The following is a 25,326-nucleotide window of genomic DNA, read 5'->3' as shown; positions in this document are numbered from 1 at the left end:
AGCCCTGACCCAATGAAATTTCAACTGCTATGACTGAGATCTTGAGAAAGCAAGGTACTAAGTACTAAGGAGAATTCATAGACAATTGGTAATTCTATCCTAAGGTCCAAGGGGTCACACAGGGCATATGTAACAGGGCTGTGAGAGCTCTCATTTTGTGTCATAACCCAACTCTCCCCAAACTCAGGGAAACTTCAGGAGCAGCTGCTGATACAATGTTAGGAGCCACAGTTGGAAAGCAAAAATCAGGGAAAGCCCAATGCCTCATCTCAAGTCAATGCTTGTGTGCACACACTTCATGGATCTCAGTCTCTGCATCAAAAGCTGTTATCACACAAGCTTCCATCAATCTGCCAGATATGACTTCCCACCCAAAGTACTGAATTTACAACAGGAAGTTCAATTTCTCTTATTTGTTTTCTAGGGCATGATCCTCATTTGCCATAAAGCTCCGTAACTCACCCAACTGCAATGTGATACTATGGCCTGGTTTGCCCAACACGGTAAACCTAACTATGGCTTACTGGGACCATGCCAACATGCAGGCTCCCAGAGAGGAGGTTTGGCTTAGCATGTCATCCGAACCTAGGCTCGTGGTTAAGCTCTCTCCTCACTCATCATAAATTTTAGCTAAGGTTTCTTCAGGAGACCTGCCACACCAAACCTTGGCTTAGCTCAATGTGGTACAGGAGCAAAAGGGACTGAGGAAGAGCAAAGCAGCTGCAAGCTCCTCTCAGGGAGCCCCCGATTGCATGGTTTGGCCTACTGTGTCATATAACCCAGGTCATTATATGCAGCTATTTTTATGCATAATAAAGTTATCTTTTAGGTTTATACATATATTGAAGATACAGAGCGAACAACATACCCATCTGCAATATTTATGCCTTTCTTTTAAATTCCTCTCACCGCAAATTAATTTAAGGAATAATCTCTTCTAAAAAGCCAGAAGCAAAACTGCTAAGAAAAGTAACATTTTACTCTCAAAGCAACAGCTGTAAGTTTTCATTACATTGAACTATTGATTAAAATGACTTTCTAGTAATGAACTTAAAATACTGAACAAAACCCCAAATAATTTTTTCTGCAACCACTGGAATATTTTATTTATTTATTTATTTATTGTATTTATATACCGCCCCATAGCCGAAGCTCTCTGGGTGGTTTACAATAACTAAAAAAATTAAAAACAAATATACAAATTTAAAAACACATCTTTTAAAAACAATCAAAACACAATTTAAAACAATTTAAAACACATGCTAAAATGCCTGGGAGAAGAGGAAAGTCTTGACCTGGTGCAGAAAAGATAAGAGTGTGGGTGCCAGGCACACCTTGTTAGAAAGATCATTCCATAATTTGGGGGCCACCACTGAGAAAGCCCTCTCCCTTGTTGTCATCCTCCGAGCTTCCCTCGGAGTAGGCACCCAGAGGAGGGCCTTTGATGTTTAGCGGAGTATACAGGTGGGTTCATATCGGGAGAGGCGTTCCATCAGGTATTGTGGTCCCAAGCCGTGTAAAGCTTTATAGGTTAAAACCAGCACCTTGAATCGAGCTCGGAAACATACAGGCAGCCAATGCAAGGTGGCCAGAATCGGTTTTATATGTTCGGACCATCTGGTCCCTGTTACCAATCTAGACGCTGCATTTTGCACAAGCTGCAGTTTCCGAACCGTCTTCAAAGGCAGCCCCACGTAGAGCGCATTGCAGTAATCTAGTTTGAAGGTTACCAGAGCATGGACAACTGAAGCCAGGTTATCCCTGTCCAGATAGTGGTGTAGCTGGGCCACCAACCGAAGTTGGTAGAAGGCACTCCATGCCACCGAGGCTACCTGAGCCTCAAGTGACAGAGACAGTTCTAGGAGAACCCCCAACCTAAGAACCTGCTCCTTCAGGGGGAGTGCAACGCCATCCAGGACAGGTTGGACATCCACCATCCGGTCAGAAGGACCACCCACTAGCAGCATCTTAGTCTTGTCTGGATTGAGCCTCAGTTTATTAGTCCTCATGAGGAATAGCCTCATAAACCCCACTAAACTAGATTTTTTTGGCTTTGATGTGATTTTAAATAGGTTTTTAGCTTAACTTTGGGGAAAAGGAAGAGAACATTTCAAAAATGGTCTTTTCACTTTGCTATGCAACGGTAGAGCTAGCTAAAATGATTGCTAAACACATTTTCATTGGAAAATATTTTTAAATGCTTCAGTGATATTGACATGCATTGGGAGGAGGGGGAAGACATCTTGTGCATTAAAAATTGCCTCCTTCCTACTTGTCACACTTCATTTTGGGTAAATCTAATGTTAATTTTTAAAAATATAATCTTCTATGAATGTCAGACTAAAATAAAAGCATTCTTGCTCCAGTCCAGTGATTTCTTCTGGGGAAAGGTTGTTTTGCTGGAAGAAACATCTTTATGCATACAGAGCAATGCACTCTCTGTAAAACATAACCTTTGAAAAGGATTGCAGAAGCTTCAACTAATGCAGAGTACAATGACTGGATTATTAACATTTGACCATATAAAATTATTTTCACCAGTTGCCATTTTGCTTCTGGGGCCAAGTCAAACTGCTGATTTTCATCTTTCAAACTAAGGGGCTCACTGGGAAATGGGTATCAAAAGAACCATCTTCTTCCACATGGACCAGCCTACCAATTCACATCCTCTTCAAGAGACTCTGCTCTGGAGGTCCTTGCCTTTGAAAGTTAGATGAGTAACTCAAGAAGAGCTTTTCAGTGGTGGCACCCAAAGAAAACATGTTCACTTGGCACCATCATTGTTATCTTTTAGGTGCAAGACAAAGTCTATCCTATTTTCACATGTCTTGGTACTGAAGTCTCATTTATTTATCTTCTCTCTGCAGGATTTATTAGCTTATGTAAATTGTTTCATCCACTACTTTTTATCTGTTTTATTTATTGTTTTATTATATTTGGTTATATAATAAGCTACCTTGAGGCCCTTTTGGGAAAAGCAGGGTAAACATACCTTAAAGAAAAGAAAAGAAAAGGTTCCTCCATTGATGTGAATGAGAAAGCAGGGAGCTCTGTGTGCACATTGCAACAAATGAACAACTTTGGAACAGTGTTAGGGTGCAACCCTAAACCCATCACAATATGGACAGAATATCCCATCATAAAAGACAAACACAATATAGCTCTATTCTGCCCAATCCCACAGTAAAGAATCACTAAAACCTTTTCTTCTTTTCTTTCCCCCCCCTCTCTGTTTTGTGTGTGTTTGTGTGCCATCAATGCCAATCAATATGAACACGTTGGGATGAAAATAAAAATCTTTCAACCACAGTTTGCATTTAATTTTCTTTTCAAAAAAAGCCTTCATTTCTGCCAGACCAAGAATGCATATACTTGATTCAAATCATACAACTTTTGTTTTTAGTATTTTGTAGATTTTAAAATCTTATTTGGCACATAAAAGAACTTGCAAGATATACATTTTTAGGATAAACTGTCAAACAGATTATATACCATGGCCATTTTTGTTTTCACGGGGCAGGGTCTCCATATCTGTCACAGGTGTGTCAACCTTGTGTTTGCTGTAATGTTTAAAGAGGAAGTCATGTATATCCATGTGCATCTGCCCTTGGGACTATGATGGACTGAGAGCCCAAGAATATATCTCCCGTGCGTTTGCATCTACACGTCTCCTCTGAAACATTGTAAGTATGTGCAATGAATACACTATGAAAATACAGACACCAATCTTTTTCTGTAATCTGGGAATGCTGCACAGCAAAGCAGAAAAAATATGATACCCTCCCCATACCAAATGCAGTTATCAAATGGCATTCAGAACATTTACAGACATTGAAATGAGATAAGAGAACCTTTCAAATGCTTTTAGTTTTGATTTCAAGGAAATGAAACCATAAACACAGATAACCACATCCATAAAGATGGTTTTAAAGAAGAGTGCAAGACAAGAGGCTACAGTCAAAAGTACTGTTTTCAGTGCAAAACACTTTAATTTAAAATCATACAAGAATTTATCATCAACAGTCCTTTAAATAATGAAAAGAATGTTGTTTGCTTGTCAATAGTTATTTTGCCCAGAAAAAAGCAGCTGATCTATTATTCATGAATGGATTTATTTTAATCTTATTCCACACTTCTCCTATTTCAGATTGAATGAAATGTCTGATAAAATGCTATCGCCATTACGCATATACCATCAAGAGTCTACTGGCCCACCAAAGGTGGTGCAACAATGGGATATTCCTTAATTTTGACCACAGTTATAGATGTAATCTCAGTGAGAAACACAATGAGAATGGCTCAGGTTTGTAGCACACATGTAATTTTAGTGTCAATTTGTGTTTGCAATTTTCTTTTAAGTGATGAACTTAGGGTCACATTACACATTCATGACTTACTACAGACTGTACCTAGAAAAACATTTGTAGTAGATGAAACTGCCCTGCTTTAACTTTCATTCACTTTCATTCACTCTTTTACCATTCACATCCATACACAACTACACAAAGGCACACCTTTCACAGAACATACATACTCTTGCTCTCTCACTCTCTCTCCCCCTCTCACCTCTTTCCTGGCCCGCTGGACTTGTTTCTCCAGTTCCTCAGGTATCATCTTACCTCTATGGGACACAGATTTAAAACTTTTCAGTTATGTAATAGGGTACTTGCTTTCAGCACTACTGCATTTTAAAAGGATCAGACGACTTCAATGGGTTTGGTTCTCTCACCTTTCATCAGTTTTGATGAAGTAAACATTTTGTGTGCCAATTCCCAAAAAAGATGCCGCCTTCTTCACGGAGTAATGACACTGAGTAAACACAAGGGATGTGAAAAAGTAAATTAGACAATTAACAGTGCACATATCATTAAGTAAGTCCTATCCTAGCAAGTTGTCAATTCAAGGCAAAAATCAAGACTTCACAAATTCAACTACAGGCAGAGAATAGCAAAATAGGTGAGCATTATCCTCCCCTCTCAAAACAGGGCAGAAGACTGAGCTTTTTGAAACTTAAATTTAGTTAAGTTCTGAATGTGAACTCCAAGTTTCATGGCTCTAAGTTATTGTTAAAAAGAGATATACATTATAGACAAACTGAAAATGCAAAACAGACAAGGTAAACCAAAACTGTCATTTTTGTTGGTTAATGGCAGCTTGTACCTTTGAGTATCTTCCCATTTTCTGCACAGTCTTATTCTAATTCTAACATATATATTTAAATTATTAGTTTTCATTGAGCAAGGTTTACAGAAAAGTAATACCAGCCTTGGCCTAGGGTAATAGGTGGTAAGTCAGTCCATGACTGGCTTATCAATTTATCCACTGGCTTCAAATGTTGGATAATTTCCTGAGGTAAGGGACAGCTGCTTTTTGACACATTCTATATTCAGAATAGACCTTCTAAAAGTGGTCACATGAGCACCTCCTAGTGCAAGTGCTACACTGAAATTAGTCCTTTTTAAATCTAAGAAGAGGTGCTGACAAATCTAAGATCCCATTCACAGACCTAGAGTTATATCCAGTGGTGTACCTCTGCTGATGGAAAGCTCTTTGATCCAGCAGGGGCTTCCATAAGCAGAAAGAGAGGGCTAGGAGAACATTTGGGACAGCATGGGAGATGATGCAGGAGAAAGGGGGAATTTGCTAAAATCCCCTCCTCCACTTTCTGCTCATGGAAGCCATCACTCATGCCAAAATAATATTCTCTTGGAAGAATATTATGCTAATAGCCTTAACAGTTAAATGGAGTGTCCATGTAAACACGTAATGAGGACAAAACAGGAGATCAACATCACCTACATATTTACTCCTCCCACTTGTGAGCTTCCATCAACACCTAGTTGGTCATTGTTAGAAACAGAACGTTGCACAAGATGGACCTTGGTCTAATTCAAAAGGACAATTCTCATGTTCTTGATATTTCGTCACGATAGCACTGGCTGATAGCCAATTCAACCCTACATTTTTCAGCCACTGGGATACATCTAATTTTACAAGGCCATACCTCATTGAAAAGATGTTCAAGAAAGGAACCAGAAAATAAATACACATGCATCTTTATCCGACATGAGTATCAGATGCACAAACTGTAGAGAAGTCCCTATGCATATGACCTCAATAACAGACATGAACATGTCATGAAGTGGAAGGGGCAAGATTGGAGCTTGAGATTGATAGACAAACAGTCAAGGAATACCTAATCACTCTGAATGAGTGAAAATCAGTAGGACCTGATAAACTGCATCCTAGAGTATTGAAGGAACTGGCTGAAGAACTCTCAGAACCACTGTCTATTATCTTTGTGAAATCATAGAGGATGGGTGAAGTGCCAGATGACTGGAGGAGAGCTGTTATCCCTATCTTCAAAAAGGGCAAAAAGGAGGAGCTGGGGAACTACAGACCAGTCAGCCTAACATCAATCCCTGGAAAAAAAACTCTGGAGGAGATTATAAAGCAGTCAATCTGTAAGCACCTTGAAAACAATGCAGTGATTACTAGAAGCCAACATGGATTTATCAAGAGCAAATCCTGCCAAACTAATCTTATCTCATTTTTTGATTGGGTAACCTCCCTTGTAGACTGTGGGAATGCTGTGGACATAATATATCTCGACTTCAGCAAAGCTTTTGACGAAGTGCCCCATTCTGATTAGCAAGTTAGCTAAATGTGGGCTGGATGGAACAACTATCAGGTGGATCCACAGTTGGCTCCAGAATCATACTCAAAGAGTGCTTATCAATGGTTCCTTCTCAAACTGGGCGGAAGTAACAAGTGGGGTACCACAGGGCTCGGTCCTGGGCCCAGTGCTCTTCAATATTTTTATTAACAACTTGGATGAGGAGGTACAGAGCATGCTCATCAAATTTGCAGATGATACAAAATTGGGGGGCATAGCTAATACCGTGGAAGACACAAAGAAAATTCAAGGGGACCTTGATAGCCTGGAGCATTGGACTGAAAACAACAGAATGAAATTCAACAGGGATAAATGCAAAGTTCTACGCTTAGGAAAAGGAAACCAAATGCACAGTTATAAGATGGGGGATACTTGGCTCAGCAATACGACATGTGAGAAGGATCTTGGAATTGTTGTTGATCACAAGCTGAATATGAGCCAACAGTGTGATGTGGCTGCAAAAAAGGCAAATGCTATCTTAGGATGCATTAACAGAAATATAGTTTCCAAATCGCGTGAAGTATTAGTTCCCTTCTAATCAGCACTGGTTAGGCCTCATCTTGAGTACTGCGGCCAGTTCTGGTCTCCGCACTTCAAGAAGGATGCAGACAAACTGGAATGGGTTCAGAGAAGGGCAACAAGGATGATCAGGGGACTGGAAACAAAGCCCTATGAGGAGAGACTGGAAGAACTGGGCATGTTTAGCCTGGAGAATAGAAGACTGAGGGGAGATATGATAGCACTATTCAAGTACATGAAAGGCTGCCACACAGAGGAGGGCCGGGATCTCTTCCCGATCGTCCTAGAGTGCAAGACACGGAATAATGGGCTCAAGTTGCAGGAAGCCAGATTTTGGCTGAACATCAGGAAAAACCTCCTAACTGTTAGAGCCATACGACAATGGAACCAATTACCTAGAGAGGTAGTGGGCTCTCCGACACTGGAGGCATTCAAGAGGCAGCTGGACAGCCATCTGTAGGGAATGCTTTGATTTGGATTCCTACATTGAGCAGGGGGTTGGACTTGATGGCCTTATAGGTCTCTTCCAACTCTACTATTCTATGATCCTATGACATGCTCAGGGATTTGTGGCCACTTGGCCACATATGTTTTCAAATAAGAACAGAGAATTATAATATCCAAAGTAGCCCCTAGACTTATTCTTGTGAGTGATACCCCCAAAATACGCCCATAATGTGTGAATGCATAATGTACCTAGAATGACAAACATTGTAATAGAGCTTTTGAGATTGGCTCTGGAGTTCATATAGTTGTGACAGCAAACTCCATATGAATGCACTACATTTCCATAGATAAACAAAATGGGTATTAGTTACTGAGGTGATCCTATGACTGGAACAATATAACATCCAACTTGGCCCTGGTTCTAACTTCACATGAAAAATGTAGTGCATGAAATCACTCAGTGGCTTTACATATTCTGATATATTTCTAATTATTATCCCTGGCTTAGCAATCAATCCTGAAAGATTCTCTACAATTTAATAAGAAGTCCTGAATGCTCAGGATATAGTCTAAGAAAAATGACTTAATTTAGTAAAGTAATAAATTATAGTTTTAGGAAACTGGATAAAATTTTTATGGTATTTAAGGGTTAAATTAATATATTTGCCAACTACCCTGAAAAAAATTTAAATTGTTCCGCTTAATGTAGCAGGTGAAACCAGGTGTTTAATTAATTCAGTTTTCTTCAAGAGAATTCACACAAATGCTGTTACAGAGGAACACAATTATGAAAAATCTACAGCACTTTAATGTGTGGGTATGAATATATTATGGGTATTCAAGCCTGTCACACTTTTTTTATGAGATGGATCACTTCAAAAGAGCGTCCTCCCTTTTTTTTGACAAGGCTTCTTTCCCCCATTTTCAACTAAATGCACAGAAGACACCATCAGCTACCATCAGCCAATCTTTCCTAACATGACACATTCACAAAGCCTTTAGAATTTATTTGCTCAGAGCGTTGTGCGAATAATGACATACATAGGTAGATAATTAATCTTCTGTTACATTGAATTACATCAATAATGAAATACACGTGCAGAGCTGCAACATGCCATTCACTAGAGATTTGGACTCTGGCAGCAGAATTTCATTCGAATTGCAAGTGATTCTTACAAAATACTCCTTATTAGTAAGCTAGCAGTCACCTATTAAGCTCAATCTAAGAGAGTGTGACATTGAATTACTGGAAAATGTCAAACCTCTCTGGGTTCAAAAAATAATAGATAAGCAAATCTACAAGATGAGAAACAAAGACAGCCCACTGAATCATAGCTCTTGTTATCAGTTGTATATACCTTTGAGAAGATAACAATTAAGAGTTCAAGATCACAATTTGATCTTTATTTGTTTTAACTCACTAGAGTTAGAACAAACCATAGAGTTCTCAAGAGTTCAGAAATAATGGAGAACTGTGGTTAGTCCAGAAGTGAAAGTGGAACCTTTCAATCTCATTGACTGCATAAAGGAGAGCACAACAGGACAACAGAGGGAACATGCAACTTGTAAGGTTCACATAAGCACATTTTTGTAACAACCATGGTTTGTCATTACATCTAATCTGGCCAAAGTCCCCAAATTTACTGGCTATAAAGAGAAAAGGGTCACTCCTATTATCTACGAAGGATACTGAAGTAGTGCTTGGCTGAAGTATTTGGTCTGGCAACATTTGTAGGTTTGGGAGTGATGGTCTTACCTACACATATGAGGTGGGCAAGGGTTGTTTTTTCTTTCTTTTATGAACAAAAAAAAGTTTCAAGCATCAACTTGGCTGCTCTTAGCAGCCCATAGGTATTACTGGGACAAAATGCCACTGGGAACAACACAATGTCATAATGTATGTTGTTGTTCCCAGAGGCATTTGTGGGGGGAAAAGATGGCACATAATATAGCTTTGTTCCCAGGAGTATTCTGTCCCAGGAACACAGCTGGGCTGCTGTTAACAACCAAGCTACCATCTTAAGTGGTAATAAAACAAACCCTTGGCCATGTCTTATTTAAAAGGTAAGGATCTTTCCCCTACTCAAAATTCTTAGAAATTACCCTTCCCCACAAAAGTTACTAAATATCCCAGACACACTTTTACAGATGACAAGTGGTCCCACAAAAGTGGGGTAGAATTTGGCCCAGCACTTAAAATGCTTTGCATGAAAAATGCAGATTACTGCAAACTACCATTAAAATGTACAATGCTCCATTTAAGTCATATGAAACAAGAAATCCTAAACAATGTATTTCAATTTTTTTTCTGGACTGGGTTGTTCCCTCTTGACAAACAATTAAAAACATGTTTTTGTCACTTTTAAGGAGATGTTATTTTTCATTAGCAATTCAGTAGCAGTTCAACAACAATCCAGAAGAGAAAGCCTCTTGAAGTATAGAACAGATGTTTTTGATGTGTCATTGCCACTATTTTATTTTTTACTTAGAAACGAGCATGAAATATATGTGCTTTAATTTAAAAGTTTCTCTCTACTCCAACACAGAGCAAAATAAATAAATAAATATTTCCTCACTTAACCCTTTTTGTAGGAAAGCTACCTCCCAGTGAAAGGAATATAGCAAGGAGCAGACAGACCAGACGAGGAGAAACATAGACAGACAGACAGACAGACAGACAGACACACACACACACACACACACACACACAACACAATGCAAAGAAAATCTATCAATAGGCTTCTCACTGTGGGCAAAACTTGTAACTACCCGATATGGAACAAGGAGAGTACACTCCATCACATCGGCTACTCCATCAGCTCAGAAACATACCGAAGAGGAATATTTGGGGGAAGGACTTCCAACGGGAATTCTTATGATTTCCTAAAACCTTGGTAACTGGGGTCAGCTCTGGGTCATAGTGTCAGAAATGAGCATTGCCAATCAGATTCCAGGATCACGTTTGGGTCCTAGCTTTAATTATCTATACTAGTGATATGCTATAACAATATATTTTCTGGAATCTTCGCTCCCGCAAAATGTGCTGTTAGAATAATTAGAAAGGAGAAAGGTTCATTACCTCTTCTGATGTAAATACCACCAGTCGAGGCATCCCCGAAAGTCCCATTTCCTTTATGTCAGGGCAGTATTTGTATCTTGCTAAGTTCATTGCATACATATTAGAAACAGAACCACCTTTAAAAAAATGCAATATTCATTAATATTTTACATTTTTAAATTATAAGTATAGAGGTGCCCAATGTTTGGACATTTTTCCTATAAAATAGTGCCATGCTAGCAAAAGGTTACCTAGGAAAACCAGCCACTTCAATCTATGACTTTCTCAGTGTTTTTGTTTTTCAGAAAACAGTGAAAATATTTATTTTATTTGTATTTTATTTAACAGGATTTATATACCACTCGAAGATCCTCCGTGGCGCAGAGTGGTAAGCGGCGGTAACGCAGCTGAAGCTCTGCTCACGGGCGGAGTTCAATTCCGACGAAAGGAGGAAATCGAATCTCCGGTAAAAGGGGTCGAGGTCCACTCAGCCTTCCATCCATCCGTGGTCGGTAAAATAAGTACCTGGCATGTGCTGGGGGGTAAAGAAAGGCCAGGGAAGGAACTGGCAATCCCACCCCATATATATGGCCTGCCTAGTAAACGTCGCAAGACGTCACCCTAAGAGTTGGAAATGACTCGCACTGTAAGTGCGGGGACACCTTTACCTTTATATACCACTCAGTCATCAAAACCCCTAATTGGTTTACATAAAACAATATAAAATATACATCAAAAGTGCAAACAAAATCAGATGTTAAAAACAAGCTGACCTATTTTTTTAAAAGAAAAATTACATTTAAAAAGGTTTTTACAATCCACAACTGGTTAAAAAAAATTTTAAAACATTTTAGAATTCAAATAAATAAATCTGGGCTTTTAGTTACCTTGAGGCTCCAATGATATCCTTGCAGAAAATACTTCTAAGCAGCAGTGATGACTTCCCAATGCCAAGTGGCACTGTCGGTTCTTCAGAGAGAGAAGTGCAAGGCATGGGATGCAGACACAGCGGCAGAGGCATTGCACTGGCAGGTGGACAAAGCTGCCCCACCAATCACTACTTCTTTTAAGAATACGGCTACTTGTTTAGAGGATCGTTTGTACATACACAGCACATATGAACCTCAGAGTGTACAGAAACAGTACAGACAGGCTATGTAACACAAATTGCTGCTAACCCACTGTAAGAACCAGGTTCTCCAAGCAGGAAAAAATATCTGCCTAAAGCATGGCAACTCCTTTATAGGCACTGCCTAAGGACGACTACTGAGTAACCAAGGTTTTACTCCAATACATAATTCTAGTAGGAGTAGGACTAGTATAACATAACTTTAAATTAGAATAAAGATAAGAAGAAAGAGGAAAAAACTCTTCTTACCTGGATTAAATATACCATCACCTTCTTCCCACCCAATAAATTCAATCATTTTCTTTAGGACTGCTTCTTCCACTAACAAAAACACTGGGGACACTTCATAGGTATATCTGAACAAACATAAATGTGACATAAAAGGCAATCATCTGAGCAATACTTTGACAAAATGCATTAAAGAAAATTGAATGAAAAGGGAGTGAGGGAGAGAGCATGAATGACTGGACAAATAATAATAAGAATGTGAGCACAATGTAGTGGCTACATGATGAATTCCTCCCAGAGTAATTGCAGACAAACCCACCAGAGGTTTTATAATGGACTATAGGAGACACAGATAATAGAGTGAAAAGATGTGTATGATGTGACCTGAGATGAAACTCTTGGATCTATGTCAGCCTTTTTAAGCTTCACGTCCCACCAAATAATGTCTAGAGTCCCTAATACACAAGGGCACATACAATTAAATGACCTTCCACAAGGCCATCAGCTAAAGGGTGCTCCAAATTTCAGCCTTTGCACCACAGGTATGGGAGGTCCTGAAAGCTAAATCTTCCGCTTGGCCTTTGCATAACCATAAAAACTCACAATTATTTTTGTCTTGTGACTCCCTCTGTTCCAAAGCTGATACAACAGCTTACCTCTTCATCTGCTCTTACTTTTTATGGTTTTAAACACATATTCATTGTAGCCTCAAGAATATGCACAGGCCATCCACCTGTCAATCACCTGATATCATTATGACATTTGATGACAACTTCAAAGGACTCATGCCACTGCCAAACATCTGACTGATGTTGACAGCAGGCTCCACTTTGTCCATTTGCCGGCATAGTTTGGATTAATGAGATACTTGAAAATACAACCAAAAGGGTTGGACATCCAGCAGAAAAGGCACATCTAGTTGATGCATGGGAAAGGAACAGATCGGGGAAAAGAATAATCTGATCAGATAAAAAAATGCCATATAAAGAAGGAAAAGGGAAACAAAAAATAAAAATAAAATAGAACATCTCTGATTACAATAGTTGTTAGTCTTGATGGCTATATCGGATGATTTCCAAACAAGTCACACGCAGAGTAGAGCCACTGAAATGTATCAACTTAAATCCACTGATTTCAACTGGACTGAGTATTACTTGGTTAAATATCATTCATTAATTTCAACAGATCTACTCTATGAGTTAACTGGATATCATCCATTGCCTTCAATATCAGAATCAGTATAACCAGTTGCTGGGGAACATGAGCAAGAGAATGGTATTGAACTCATATCTTGCTTGTGGGCTTTCCATAGGCATCTGATTAGAGTGATCTGATCCAGCACGGCTTTTCATATTCTTAAGACAAAACAGTTCCCTCTGCATCTTTACTTTAGTATCTATACGGAATGTACAATACAACAAGGCAAGCTTAACTCATCTGACAGCTGAAAAATACAGCCTTATCAATACTGTTAATATGCATAGAAATCTACAGGAAATAGGAACTTGTCACACTGAAACAGCACTGTAGACTCAGCAGATTGATTACAAACAAAATACACTTACACACTCGGGTTTAATGCTTCTGTAACAAAACGCGCTGCCAAAGAGTAATAATCAATACCAGCATACAACTGATTAAAAAATCTTGGGTGATCTGTAAATTAAGAAGACATAAATCTAGTTAGAATAAGTGGTGCATGAAGAGCAATGCACAACTCTTCATCTCAGTTTTAAGTAGAGATGCTCACCCCTTTCTGATCACTGTCAAAATAAAAAGGATGCTTGTATCACTTGCTTGAAAAGCCCCATGAACACCAGCAGGAAAAGATACACTGTGTGTCGTCAGGAGCCCCTTCTCTACAGATAGAAACCACCACCCCGTCACTGCCTGTTAACCTTTCCCCTTCTCCAAGCTTTTTTCTTGGAGAAGGGAGAGCAGGACTGTCAGGAAGAGGCAAAGATTGAGTGCAGGCACAGTGCAAACCCAAATTTGAGCTAGGCCTCCTCAAAGCACACCTGCACACTAGCAACTCTGTGACCATTTAGAATTAGTTTGTTCTATTTAACGGGGGAGGGGTTAATTTCTGAGCACCCCTAGAAAAATTGACAATTACTATAATTTGTCTCCATTTTCTATATACAAGAAGAATGAGTTTATCCAGTACGAATAGTGGATATATCCCACACAGGAATTTAAAATCTGCATGTAAAGTTATGATTTTAAAAAAACATGAACTATAGTTTCAGTTTAACAAATAGCTATATGAACTTCCACAGTTATCATCTTCCTAAGCTTCATTTGGCCCAGACTTAGCTTAATTTCAGATGTGACAAAATTACGTAAGAGATTATCATTCCCTGATCATCACATATTATGTGACCACTTGGAAAAACATATACAGGGAGGTGCATGTGGCTCAGGGAGAACACTACTAGTGATCAACTTGGTAATATTTTGCTTTTTTATTTCATTTTTTTCTCTTCTAATTTCATTACTTCTACTAAAGTGCCACCATCTCCAGAAATGTATTTGGAAGATTCCTATGTGCACTAAGACCAGGGTGTTTAGTGTGGCAGCATCTGCCCTTTGAAATGTTCTTCCCATAAACATCAGGTAGGCACCTACCATATTGCCATTTAGATGCTTAAAACTCTCCAATTCACTTCGGCTTTCCCTGAGGAGTGCTCCAGCTATGTCAATCTGTTATCTGATCTACTGCTTTGTATTTCTTTTATGGTTGTAATTTTGTGGTTGGTTTTTTGGGTGTGCACAGCCGTATTTCTTTTCCTTAATGCTGGCAATATAGAAACTTTTGCAAATAATAACATAATTCTTACACTGCTCTTCATTTAAAAATAAATCCTCCCCAAAGATCTTACTCATTCCTATATTTTCTACCTTTCTATGTCCTCTTTCAGAGACACCCAAGAAACTCAGAGAAATGATAAAGAATTAAAATCTTATCAGAATGCGTTACATGCGAACAGTTCAAGATGCTTAAACAATAGGCAAAATAATATCAATAATGAAGAAGAGCATATTAGTGCAATCTAGCCATTCTGTGATACAAAAAGTTAGGATCAGATCCAATGCTACAACCTTGATCATGTGGGATAGCAGAACACCAGTGTAGACTTGGGAGTTTTATCCATGAAGCTTTTGTAAATACTTATTGGATGACCATCTGCACATTTGGCTCTTTTCTCGAGTAATAAAAGTTTTAGAAGATGTCAGAAGATTCCTTTCAAACTTAACTATACAATGATTGAAAATTCCATTTTACAGGAATGTTGCCCAATATATTCTTTACCAATAATTCTAACATCCTGAGAAAAAATATACCCAGTCTGTGATGCAAATCACAGCAGACTACCAATGGTGTACAGCAGAAAAACTCATTTCATGATGGTCCAAATTCATGCAAGACACAGAAAATTCACCCACAGATGCACAGTTTTCAGAAGCATTCCCAGGGCAGCAGTAACATACAGATTGACTCTACAGTCCATTTCAGACTTATGTTCCCGGCTTCATAAATCACAGTTTATGAAGCCAAGAATGAATACTAGGGTTGTGCCTTTATTCCTATTTTCCTTTCACATACCACCTACAGCATAGAGATCTTACTTTGTTTAAGCTGGAGAACTCTGGTTTAATGTTGGTTGACTAACCAAAATATTAAGCCATAGGGAGAAGTATCATGGGGTAAGGGAGGGGTGCACAGCCCTGATGTTCAATCACAGCTTCATAAACCATGGTTTATAAAGCTGGGATCATATGTCCAAAATGGGCTTTATGCACCTTTCTGGTTAGAGATAGTAGAAAATGACAACTCAGTCAAATTGACATAATCTTTGTCAAAGGATAAAAGCAAGAATAGCCCACATTCCAAAAATCTAATTAAGGAACATTGTAGCATTTGAGTAAATAAAACAATAATAGGGATAAGTTCCATACTAGTTTTGACACTGAAACGTATGACATCCTGGCAAAACTGCAAGAGTCTCTGGTGGGTCTCTCCGGTGTCTTTCAATTCTAAATCAAGCAATGTTTTCAGCTTTTCAGGAGGCTGCCATTCACACACCTAATGCAGGAAAAATATCAGGTCAGTAGAAAGAAACTTGATGACAGCACAACTTTAATGTTCCTAGGAAATTTCTAAGGGACTGTGAAATGCTGTGGAAAATGCAATGGACTGAATAAAAGTAGTTTTGGTTAAAAAGATTTTGTACATCACTTTTAGAGAAGGCATTCTCATTTACCAACACCACCATCTTTACTAGAATAAGTTTTTTTAAAAAGTGGTCATCTAAGTGGGCTCCTTCTAGGAGGAAGGGTGGGAAATAAAATTTAATAATAAAATAAAACGGAATTGAAATATAGTATTTAACATCATTTATTTTGAACTACATTTTTTAAAAATTTCAAACTGTCCTACTGCTAAGGCCAGGAAGTTCAAAAGCACCATAATACATGCAAGCAATATTTCTAATTGCAGATTCAACATCTTCAGCTATTAGCATCCTATGAAATTTGATTTGCCTGCATCTCCCACTACAACCCTCCTAGTTACATACACCTATGTAAATAACTAAATAGTTTTTAAAGAAAAAACTGTTTGCCAATTTTTATATTTGAGACCGATCAGGTACTAGGAACAAACTGGCTTCAGGTTTAGGGTAATAAATTCAAGTGACAAGGAAAAGTAAGGTTTACTACTATTATGTCTGTAAAAGTATTGTGTTTGAGAGTACTACCTTTTCTGTTGCATCTGCCGCTTTCTTTATCACCTCCTCCATTATGATCTTATTGGCCTCTTCTATAAATTGCTCTCCTGCTTTTGAATCTGCTACTGGGCCATTTAAAATTACACCATCCACTAATATTGCATTCTTCTTTCTCTGCAATGTTTCCCACTGGTGATTCATTTTAGCTGTAAATCAGTAACATAAAATGGAATTAAATGAAAAAACAGTCACAATGGTATCATGCACTGAATTTTAAAGAGTGAATTGTTATAATTACGTATAAAATTGCAAAATGGCAGGCAAAGCTGTGATAGAAAGATACAGCATTGGAAGTATTCACCGGTATGGTTTTTTAAGGTATGTGTGCCTGGATTACTTTTTAAGAAGCTACACAAGTGCCCCTGCTTGAACTGGAATTACTCTTTAATATGAGGGGGGAAATCCCCCGTAAAAAATAATGATTCAAAATGGCATTACATAGCATGGGCAGACAGCAAGCTGTTAATCCCCAGTGATGTTCAGGGAAATAACCGATCAGTGACCATAACACTCCACAGTACACATAGATATTGAAGGAACAGTCAAAGTGAAGGAACAATTTTACTAGGAACTACAACTATAGTTCTAAGTGCTGGAAAAGTATGATACCCGCATATATTAAAAAAGTAAGAGGCAGGATGGTAGTGCATGTGTCTTGGGGGTGGGCTGGAGGTCTGGCTAAACACAGACAGATATGGCATGCTGTGACAAATTCAGAAGTGGAGTATCAGTGGAACTTTCTTTCTAAGGAAGTCGGGATGTTAGTAACTACTAAGAAGAAAATAATCTTCTACATTTCCAGCCCTAAAAAAAAGTCTCATTGTCAAGCCAATTAACTTCACACAAATTGCAAAATAAGAGCTTAACATTGGCCTTGTTTGCACATAATGCTAAGCTAAATTATGACTTGGCAAGAACAAGCAAACATGTGGCTACCCAGGAGGGGAAAAAATCTGCTCCCAACAAACCATGAGCTGTAAATAGGAATGGACGAATCTTTCCGTTTTAGTTTCCCTCAGTTTCTCGTTTTTCCAACCTTAAATTCTGTTCTCCAAATTTCCACAGCCATTTGCAAATTTAAAAAAATGATTGTGAAAACTGGTCAGCATTTTAGTGTGAATTTCTTCTAATTAGCTAAAACTGCCAATCTTTATAGGCAGTATTGACTAATATACACATTTTCAAAAACAATTTCCCCTAAAATAATGGATTTTTGTATGTTATTTTCACTGATGTATGCACTTTTATAAAAATTTTCCCCTAATAAATATATTTTTGTACACACTGGTTGGTTGGAGAACCGCATCACAAAATTCAGAGAGGTGCAAATTTCAAAGGATAATTGTGTTTTTAAAAATAATTTTGAGTTTTATGTTGAGTGCAATTCAAAAGGAAAAACCACAGAGAAAACAAAAACAAAAACAGGTATTTCATCAGACATTCAAGCTATTAATATTATTCAAATTCTTCTGGAAAACTATAGCATAGATATAAGGTCAAGAAAAAGCTACTGAGAGTTTATGAGGTCCAAATTCCATGGAGGCTACATAGAATTGAGATCGTAAATCTTTAATGTTAATACAGTAGGGCCCCGCTTATACGGCGGGTTCCGTTCCAGACCCCCGCCATAAAGCGGAAAACGCCGTAAAACAGAACCCCATTGACTTTAATGCGCCGCGTTGCACGAAAACATCGCAAAATGGGGGGAAACCCTTTAAAATTGAAAATGAAAGGTGCCGCATCAGCGGAACGCCTTAAAGCGGAATGCCGTAATGCGGGGCCCTACTGTATGCAAAATGAAGTTCCACCAAACCACATAGAAAGCCTGTGGTTGTGTAACCACAATTTTTTTGTTTAACTTAAGTGTTATAAATGAACTGGGTCACTGGGTTATACTAAGCTGCCATTCAAACAGGAATGTTCTGCAGAGGGATCTGGAAATAGTTTATTTATGCAGTGGTAATCTTGATGCCATATCACTGCAATGAGCTTAATCTGCATTGATCCTTGGATGGCTATTCTCACGTTTCAAACATCTTGGGTATAATGCAGTTCAAGTACTATGGAGAGAATCTTGCAAGGGACGTGCTACACACATTAAATGGCATATTACTCATACAGTGCCTTTTTTATATTAAACCTGGGGGGGGGCATTTTTTTACCTATAAAATCCTAAACAACTTTGATCCTTATGTTGCCCTTTTACAGATTTTCCAAAGCCCAAGCATATTACAAAAGTATTGTAGCATGCTTTGAGTGGCTCCAACTTTTCTAAGTTGTCCAAACTGGAAACATGTATAATTATCAGATACAAGTGGACAAAACCTCCTGAACTTTTGAGACTTGTTTAGGATTTTTTTTTTTTTGTAGATTTCACTTGTGACAACATTCAGACACTAAGCACATTCTGTGTTTTCATCTACTGATAGTTTTTTATTGACTATTTTATATTTTAAAATATTTTTTGCTGACTACTCTATAAGCTTTGAAAAAGGACTGGCTCAGAAATTTAAATTAAAAAATGGTTATTTTATTATTAATTTAATTGCAGCATCTTCCCAATCCTGTTATTCATATATGATTATCAGAAGCAATGTATAATTTGCAACCTGAAATGTTGTCTTAAAATAAAAAGTAATTAATTAATTCTTGGTGTGAATGTTTCTTTGTTCACACCACTTATTTTGTTCCAAGCTTCACTAAAAACCACAAATTGTTACATTCCAGGAACTGTCAATGATCTAACATGATTTCAGTTTTGTTTTCCAAATGATCTTCATAGACCAGTGACACAATTACACCAGCTTTGTGCTCACAGAACATGATAAGCAACATGTAGCCCCCAGCCAGTAGAATACTGTAAACTATATAATTGGGAAAAGCAAAGTCCCTGCATTCAACACAAGAAGCCATATCCAGTATCTAACTGGTGGAAATCAGAACAAGCTGCATTTGGTCTAAAAGGACAGGAAGCTCTGAAATATCAATTTCAATTTCTATCTAGAAGCACCTGACAGTCTGAAACTGCATTCTTGGGACAGTGAGGTCCAATGACAAGATTAAGCCAATATGTTCAGAGCATGGGGCAAGCAAGTAGATCTGTGAGCAGTTTGGCATCATGTAAAGGCTTCAGTATGTGCAACCTTTGCAATGCCACACAGCACATGTGGATGGCATTGAAAAACTGGGCTTGTGCAGTCACACAATGGCTGGGTCATAGAGTTGTCTAATCAAGTATCTGTTTCCCTCACAGGAAAGACACACGAAGTACAACTTGGAGAAAAGAAATTGAGGTTTATGCCTCTGAGGTTGCAACAGTAATTATTATTATGGCAGTGCTCTAAATCTGTTTATGGATTATTGACTATACAAAGTAGCTCACAAAGAAGGCCTCCATCAGCTCTTACATAAATCAGCAGGATCCATAATGCTGGTATGTCATGCTGAAATAAATGTATGCTTTATCAAATGCTTCAAAATTGTTTAAAACTAGTATTTGGATCAGGCAATTAGGGGGGTTGATCAGTAAAATATGTCTGTTACTTGTGTGTGTGTGTGTGTGTGTGTGTGTGTGTGTGTGTGTGTGTGTGTGTGTGTGTGTGTGTGTGTGTGTGTGTGTGTGTGTGTGTGTGTGTGTGTGTGTGTGTGTGTGTGTGTGTGTGTGTGTGTGTGAGAGAGAGAGAGAGAGAGAGAGAGAGAGAGAGAGAGAGAGAGAGAGAGAGAGAGAGAGAGAGAGAGAGAGAGAGAGAGACCAACTGTGCTGTGGAAAAAAAAGTTCAATTATTTCCCAGTGGAAATACAGCAAGAACTCACAAGACGTACAGTGGGAATAGAGAGGGATGGGAACTTAGTGGAGGGCAAACTGCCTCTCAGTGTAAAAGACCAAACTTCACTCAGTTATCAGATGAATACAACTGCAATCTGCTGCAAAAGAGGCTCAGCAAATAGTAACAGATCAGTAATTTAAAGGACAGCACACTCTCACCTCGGCCATCAGTCAGGGGAGCAATGGCCACTAGGAGGCTATACCTCCTGCCTCCCAGGAAGAGCATCGTGGCAAGGGGGACCAAACTGGCCCCATCCATCAGCCAGAGAGTTTGCTTCTACTCCTGCCTGAGAGAACACTCAGCTCCAACTTCCAGTTGCTCTGGGGCTGCAGAAGCAAGGGGGAAAGGGCACTTTGGTCCATATGCTAAAGGAACACAAACCAGCGTTGCAAGACAGCCAGTAAAGTCAAGTCAGGCTGGCCCAAACTGGACATAAGTGCTTGCATTAGCTCAGCACTTCATTCTGGCCTTAAAGAACTAATCTCCCTTCTCTATTTTTTCCTTCTACTCCCCTTCCTTCTTGTGTCTTGTCTTCAGTTTATAAGTCCAACAGCAGGGTTTCTCTCTCTCTTTATTGACATGAACTGCTTTGAGAGACAATAATTGTCTGGAAAGAGGGATAAAAATATAGTGAGTAAATAATTAAATGCAGTGGTATTACAACTATGCATATTTAGAGCATCAACATCTCTAAAAAATATTACCATCCTTCATTACTTATTCACTATAAACTGCTAAGAGAAACAGACAGCACTTCAGAATAGATGTCCTGTTGTACCAATTAAATTTTAAAGATGAACCACAATGATTTTAAGCTGAATGCCCTACAAGGAATATTGGTTTGTTGCCATCATACTGTGCGTTGTGTTTAAAAACTAAAATATGCTGCATTAAATCATTATTTATGAATGACAGGGAATTCACTTCTCATGCTGATTTTAACCATCGTTCTGTGAATGCATACTATTAAAATAATGGTCAGTCTCCATATGAAGTAAATACATTTCTCTGCAGTAAATCTATTTGTTGTACCTGTGAACATACAAACGTTTTGTTGATTTCAGTGTGACTTCCAGCATACAGTGATTTGACGCTCTAGTGCAGCTAAAGATTTCTCATGCAGAAAAGTTCCATATACACAGAAATAGCACATGGAATACCTCTTTCTAGACTATACCATCTTACTTGGGAGAGATTATATGTTTGAATGTTCTGCTCTATTTAAAAAGCTCCCTACTCATAGAAAGGTAGCATATTAGGATGAATTTCAGCCTGACCTTTGCCCTTATGTTGTAGCTTTCCATGGAAAGTATAAGTAGGTGTGTGTGTAGGGTCTTTAACATGTATGCCAGCATCCGAAGTACAGACCAAGAAAGACGGTACAACATGCTTTTCTGCATGTTTCAGTTTAACTGGGTTTCCCGCTGCTGCGAGGCACTTTAACAAGTATGTTAACCTAAATCTTCACTTGGCTATAAAGTCCACTAAAACTGATGCAATGTAGTTCCAAATAAGGGTTGATTCACATGACACAACTAGAATGTTTATAGTGCAGCAGGTGCTTTTTTCTTTAGCCTTTGGTCGGTCGGTTTGCCCTCACAACAAGCAGCTTATCTAGATTTATTTACCACTAGCCAAACCATCTATTTGGACACTCTTGCAAACTTCTAGCCTCTGCTCTTCATCAACAAGCCTGATGTACATCATAGGGACTGGCCTACAATGCTCCCATGATGCTGTTGGGATCTATATGGTATCAGGTGATAGCAATGGCACATGGAAGAAATTCAGAGGTTATTAACCTCTGTGATAAATTATGTTATGTTCCTCCCAATGCAACAGTATAACGGACCAAAGCCAACCTAAAGAAAAACTGGCGTGGCAGTGACTTGGTTAAAATCCTTTAACCAGGTGGTTGTCAATTTTCTGCAAGCCAATCCAGGGTCAAGTTCAATATATAAACCTCACCAACTTCCCATAGCCCAATAAAATCACTTTAATCCACAAGTACAATCTGTATCTAGTGGACCAAGGCAAATACTCATGCTTTTGAGGGGCAGGGGGACGGATTTCCCCTGCTTCTGGAATTTTGCTGCTAAGTATCCCTGGGAGCTGCTTCTCAGAGGCTGTGTGAGGAGGGATTGAAAATGCCAGCATCCTTTCTTTCCTTCACCCTTATCCTCTGGCTCAGCCATTCAAAAGCAAGAGAAAGCATTTTTTCCTATTTTAAAGAGTTTCATGTTACATCTAGGTAAGAGGACTCTAGGTAGTTTTAGACTGTGGTATGTAAACATGCTAGGATCACAGAGGCCCCCTCTAGTTCAGATGTAACAGCAAACTCCAGCTAGTTTAAAAGGAGAAACAGATACTTCCAAGCCACATTCACACCACACGTTTATTCCACTATTATTCCACTTTAAACAGTCATGGCTTCCCCAAAGAATCCTGGGAAGTGTAGTTTGTGAAGGCTGTGGCAAGTTAGTAGATTTCTGTTCTCAAAGAGCTACAGTTCTCAGAGTGGTTAATAGTTAGTCCCTCTTCCCAGAGGACTCTGGAAATTGTAACTCTGTGAGGGGAATAGGAGTCTCCTAACAATGCTCAGCACCCTTAGCAAACTACACTTCCCAGGATTCTTTGCGGGAAGCCATGACGGTTTAAAGTGGAATAAATATATGGTGTGAATGTGGCAGTCTCCTCGTGGCCATGCCAGATAAGAACTTGTGTGAATCCAAGGTTCATGCATAGCACAACACTACAGGCTGGTTAAGGATGAGGAACTGCTGACCTGTGGCATCTTCGGATCTGTCCTGCGGCTTCTCCCCTCACAGCAATTGGGCTGAAGGGAGCAAAAGCTCCACTGGTGCCAACAGGAGCTTCCTGCCCCCCTCTGCAAGTCTAGATGCCATGGGAAAGGCAATTTCATTGGGATGGCAGCTGCGGAGGGAAGGGCTATGCACTGTGATTCCCTTTCCTACATTGGGGGAAAGCTCCCGTTGTCTCTTTTTTTCCTTCAGGATGGCAGCTGGGGAGGGAAGGAGGGAAGAGAGATAGGATAATAGAGAAGGAAAAAGGAGTGTGCCCACCCATTTTGGCTTAGGGCCCTGTCCAAGTGAGCTCTAGCCATTCCTGGTATATAACCCCCTGAAAAATATGGTTCTCAACATTTTTTATGAAGTGCCCCAGCCTAGGTTTAGTGTTCCACCCAAACTGGGCCAAATTATCTTGCTTTGTGTTTGTTTTGCACTTCTGGATAACCCACTTTTAGTCAATAAGACACCGTAATCAGGTGCTCAGTGTCCTAATCTTTTTTTATTATTTTAAAGTGAGGTTTAAAAAGCAGAACAGGAAGTGGAAAATAGAAGGAAAGACTGGATATAATGTACTGGAATAGAGTTCAGAAGAGGTCTCTACTGGTACTCCCCAAAGTCTCACCTCACAAAAGTGCAGAAAAAGTTGCAATGGACTTTAGATGAGAATGTGGGAGGATTGAAACTAAAATCTGTAAGATGTACATGATATGAAGATTGGTGAATAATATGTGTACACATACAAGAGAAACACTGGAAGAGGCATGTACAAAGCTCTTGCAGACAGTGTACATATACTATTAACTAAACATCCTGTCAAATACATATGTAACAGAAACACAACATTGCTTTACACTTTATTAGCCCCCGGCAAGCACTGAAAACAGTTATCCTAAAGGCCTAGTCCAGCCTTACCCAATCTGCTGCCGGACTACAATTCCCATCATCCCTGCCCATCAGCCATGCTGGCTGGTGCTGATGACAGTTTGTATCCAAAATATTTGAACTGCACCATTTGGATGCTTCAGCTCTGCAATCCAGCTTTTTTTTTTTTTGGCCTGTTTATGTATTTATTTATGATATTAGTCGCTTTTTTCCAAAATGAAACTCAAAGCGACTTACAAAAAAATCTCGAAAACATATACAGAATAAAGATAACAGTACATACGCATACCAAGCAAAACCCAATACAACAGAGCAATACGATAAAAATCACAACACACAATACAACTCAAATACAGGTTTTCTGCTACCCCCCTCCTGTCCCCAAAACTCAGAACCTACTAGTTCAGCCATCATAGCCAAGAAAAAACCCCGCCCCCAGGCTTAGGCTACAGGAAGCCCCACTTCAGGTATGTTTGGTGGCAGAAGCCACCTTGGAAACAAACAGGACGCTGCTGCATTGGAGATGGAAGCATGCTGTACATGTGCAATTTAAATTCGGGTACAAGGGAGTAAAAGGAACATAGCCATATGAGCACAGGATTTCTTGGTACTAAGAAATCCTCAAGCAGGTATTTAATAAGCTTAGCAAACATCTAAAGAACAGCTCAAGGACAACACCTGAAAAGCAGCTCAGTCCTCTTCTGTTAATAGCTTTAAACAACATAACAAATTGAGCACTTTTGCCATTGTCCGACTATCTCTTGAGCTGACCACAGATGAAAGTAGGGCATTTTCAAAAGGGCATATAAGAGAAAGCAAACAAAAAACTTAAATATTTGAATTTAGAATATACTTTTAAATAATTTAATAGACATTCTCGTTCTCCCCATTCTCTAAAAATAACTGTGAATTCTGTGCTGAGAGTACCTTTGCGTACAAAGGTTTAGAAGCACCTGTCAA

General features: G+C 39.0%; 1 protein-coding gene across 9 annotated transcripts in view; it reads right to left on the bottom strand.

Annotated features, from left to right (window-relative positions):
• GADL1 (glutamate decarboxylase like 1) overlaps positions 1–25,326 on the bottom strand; it is a 120,036-nt gene that overhangs the window by 75,686 nt on the left and 19,024 nt on the right. For 4 of the 9 annotated variants that reach the window (XM_061587955.1, XM_061587956.1, XM_061587958.1 and 1 more), the window contains exons 1-8: positions 20,833–20,935; positions 16,818–16,993; positions 16,018–16,144; positions 13,623–13,713; positions 12,079–12,185; positions 10,722–10,837; positions 4,730–4,809; positions 4,567–4,621 (exon numbers count right to left, since the gene is read on the bottom strand). In XM_061587955.1, coding sequence (XP_061443939.1) covers positions 4,567–4,621; positions 4,730–4,809; positions 10,722–10,837; positions 12,079–12,185; positions 13,623–13,713; positions 16,018–16,144; positions 16,818–16,993; positions 20,833–20,932 — 852 coding nt within the window. In that variant the 5' untranslated portion in view covers positions 20,933–20,935. Of the gene's footprint in view, positions 1–4,566; positions 4,622–4,729; positions 4,810–10,721; positions 10,838–12,078; positions 12,186–13,622; positions 13,714–16,017; positions 16,145–16,817; positions 16,994–20,832; positions 20,937–25,326 lie in introns of those variants that run through there. The other 5 variants (XM_061587961.1, XM_061587960.1, XM_061587957.1 and 2 more) reach the window with 2 other exon arrangements.

The sequence above is a fragment of the Rhineura floridana genome, chromosome 10, assembly GCF_030035675.1.
Source record: "Rhineura floridana isolate rRhiFlo1 chromosome 10, rRhiFlo1.hap2, whole genome shotgun sequence".
Lineage (NCBI taxonomy): Eukaryota > Metazoa > Chordata > Lepidosauria > Squamata > Rhineuridae > Rhineura > Rhineura floridana.
This window is presented reverse-complemented; position numbering and strand designations above follow the sequence as displayed.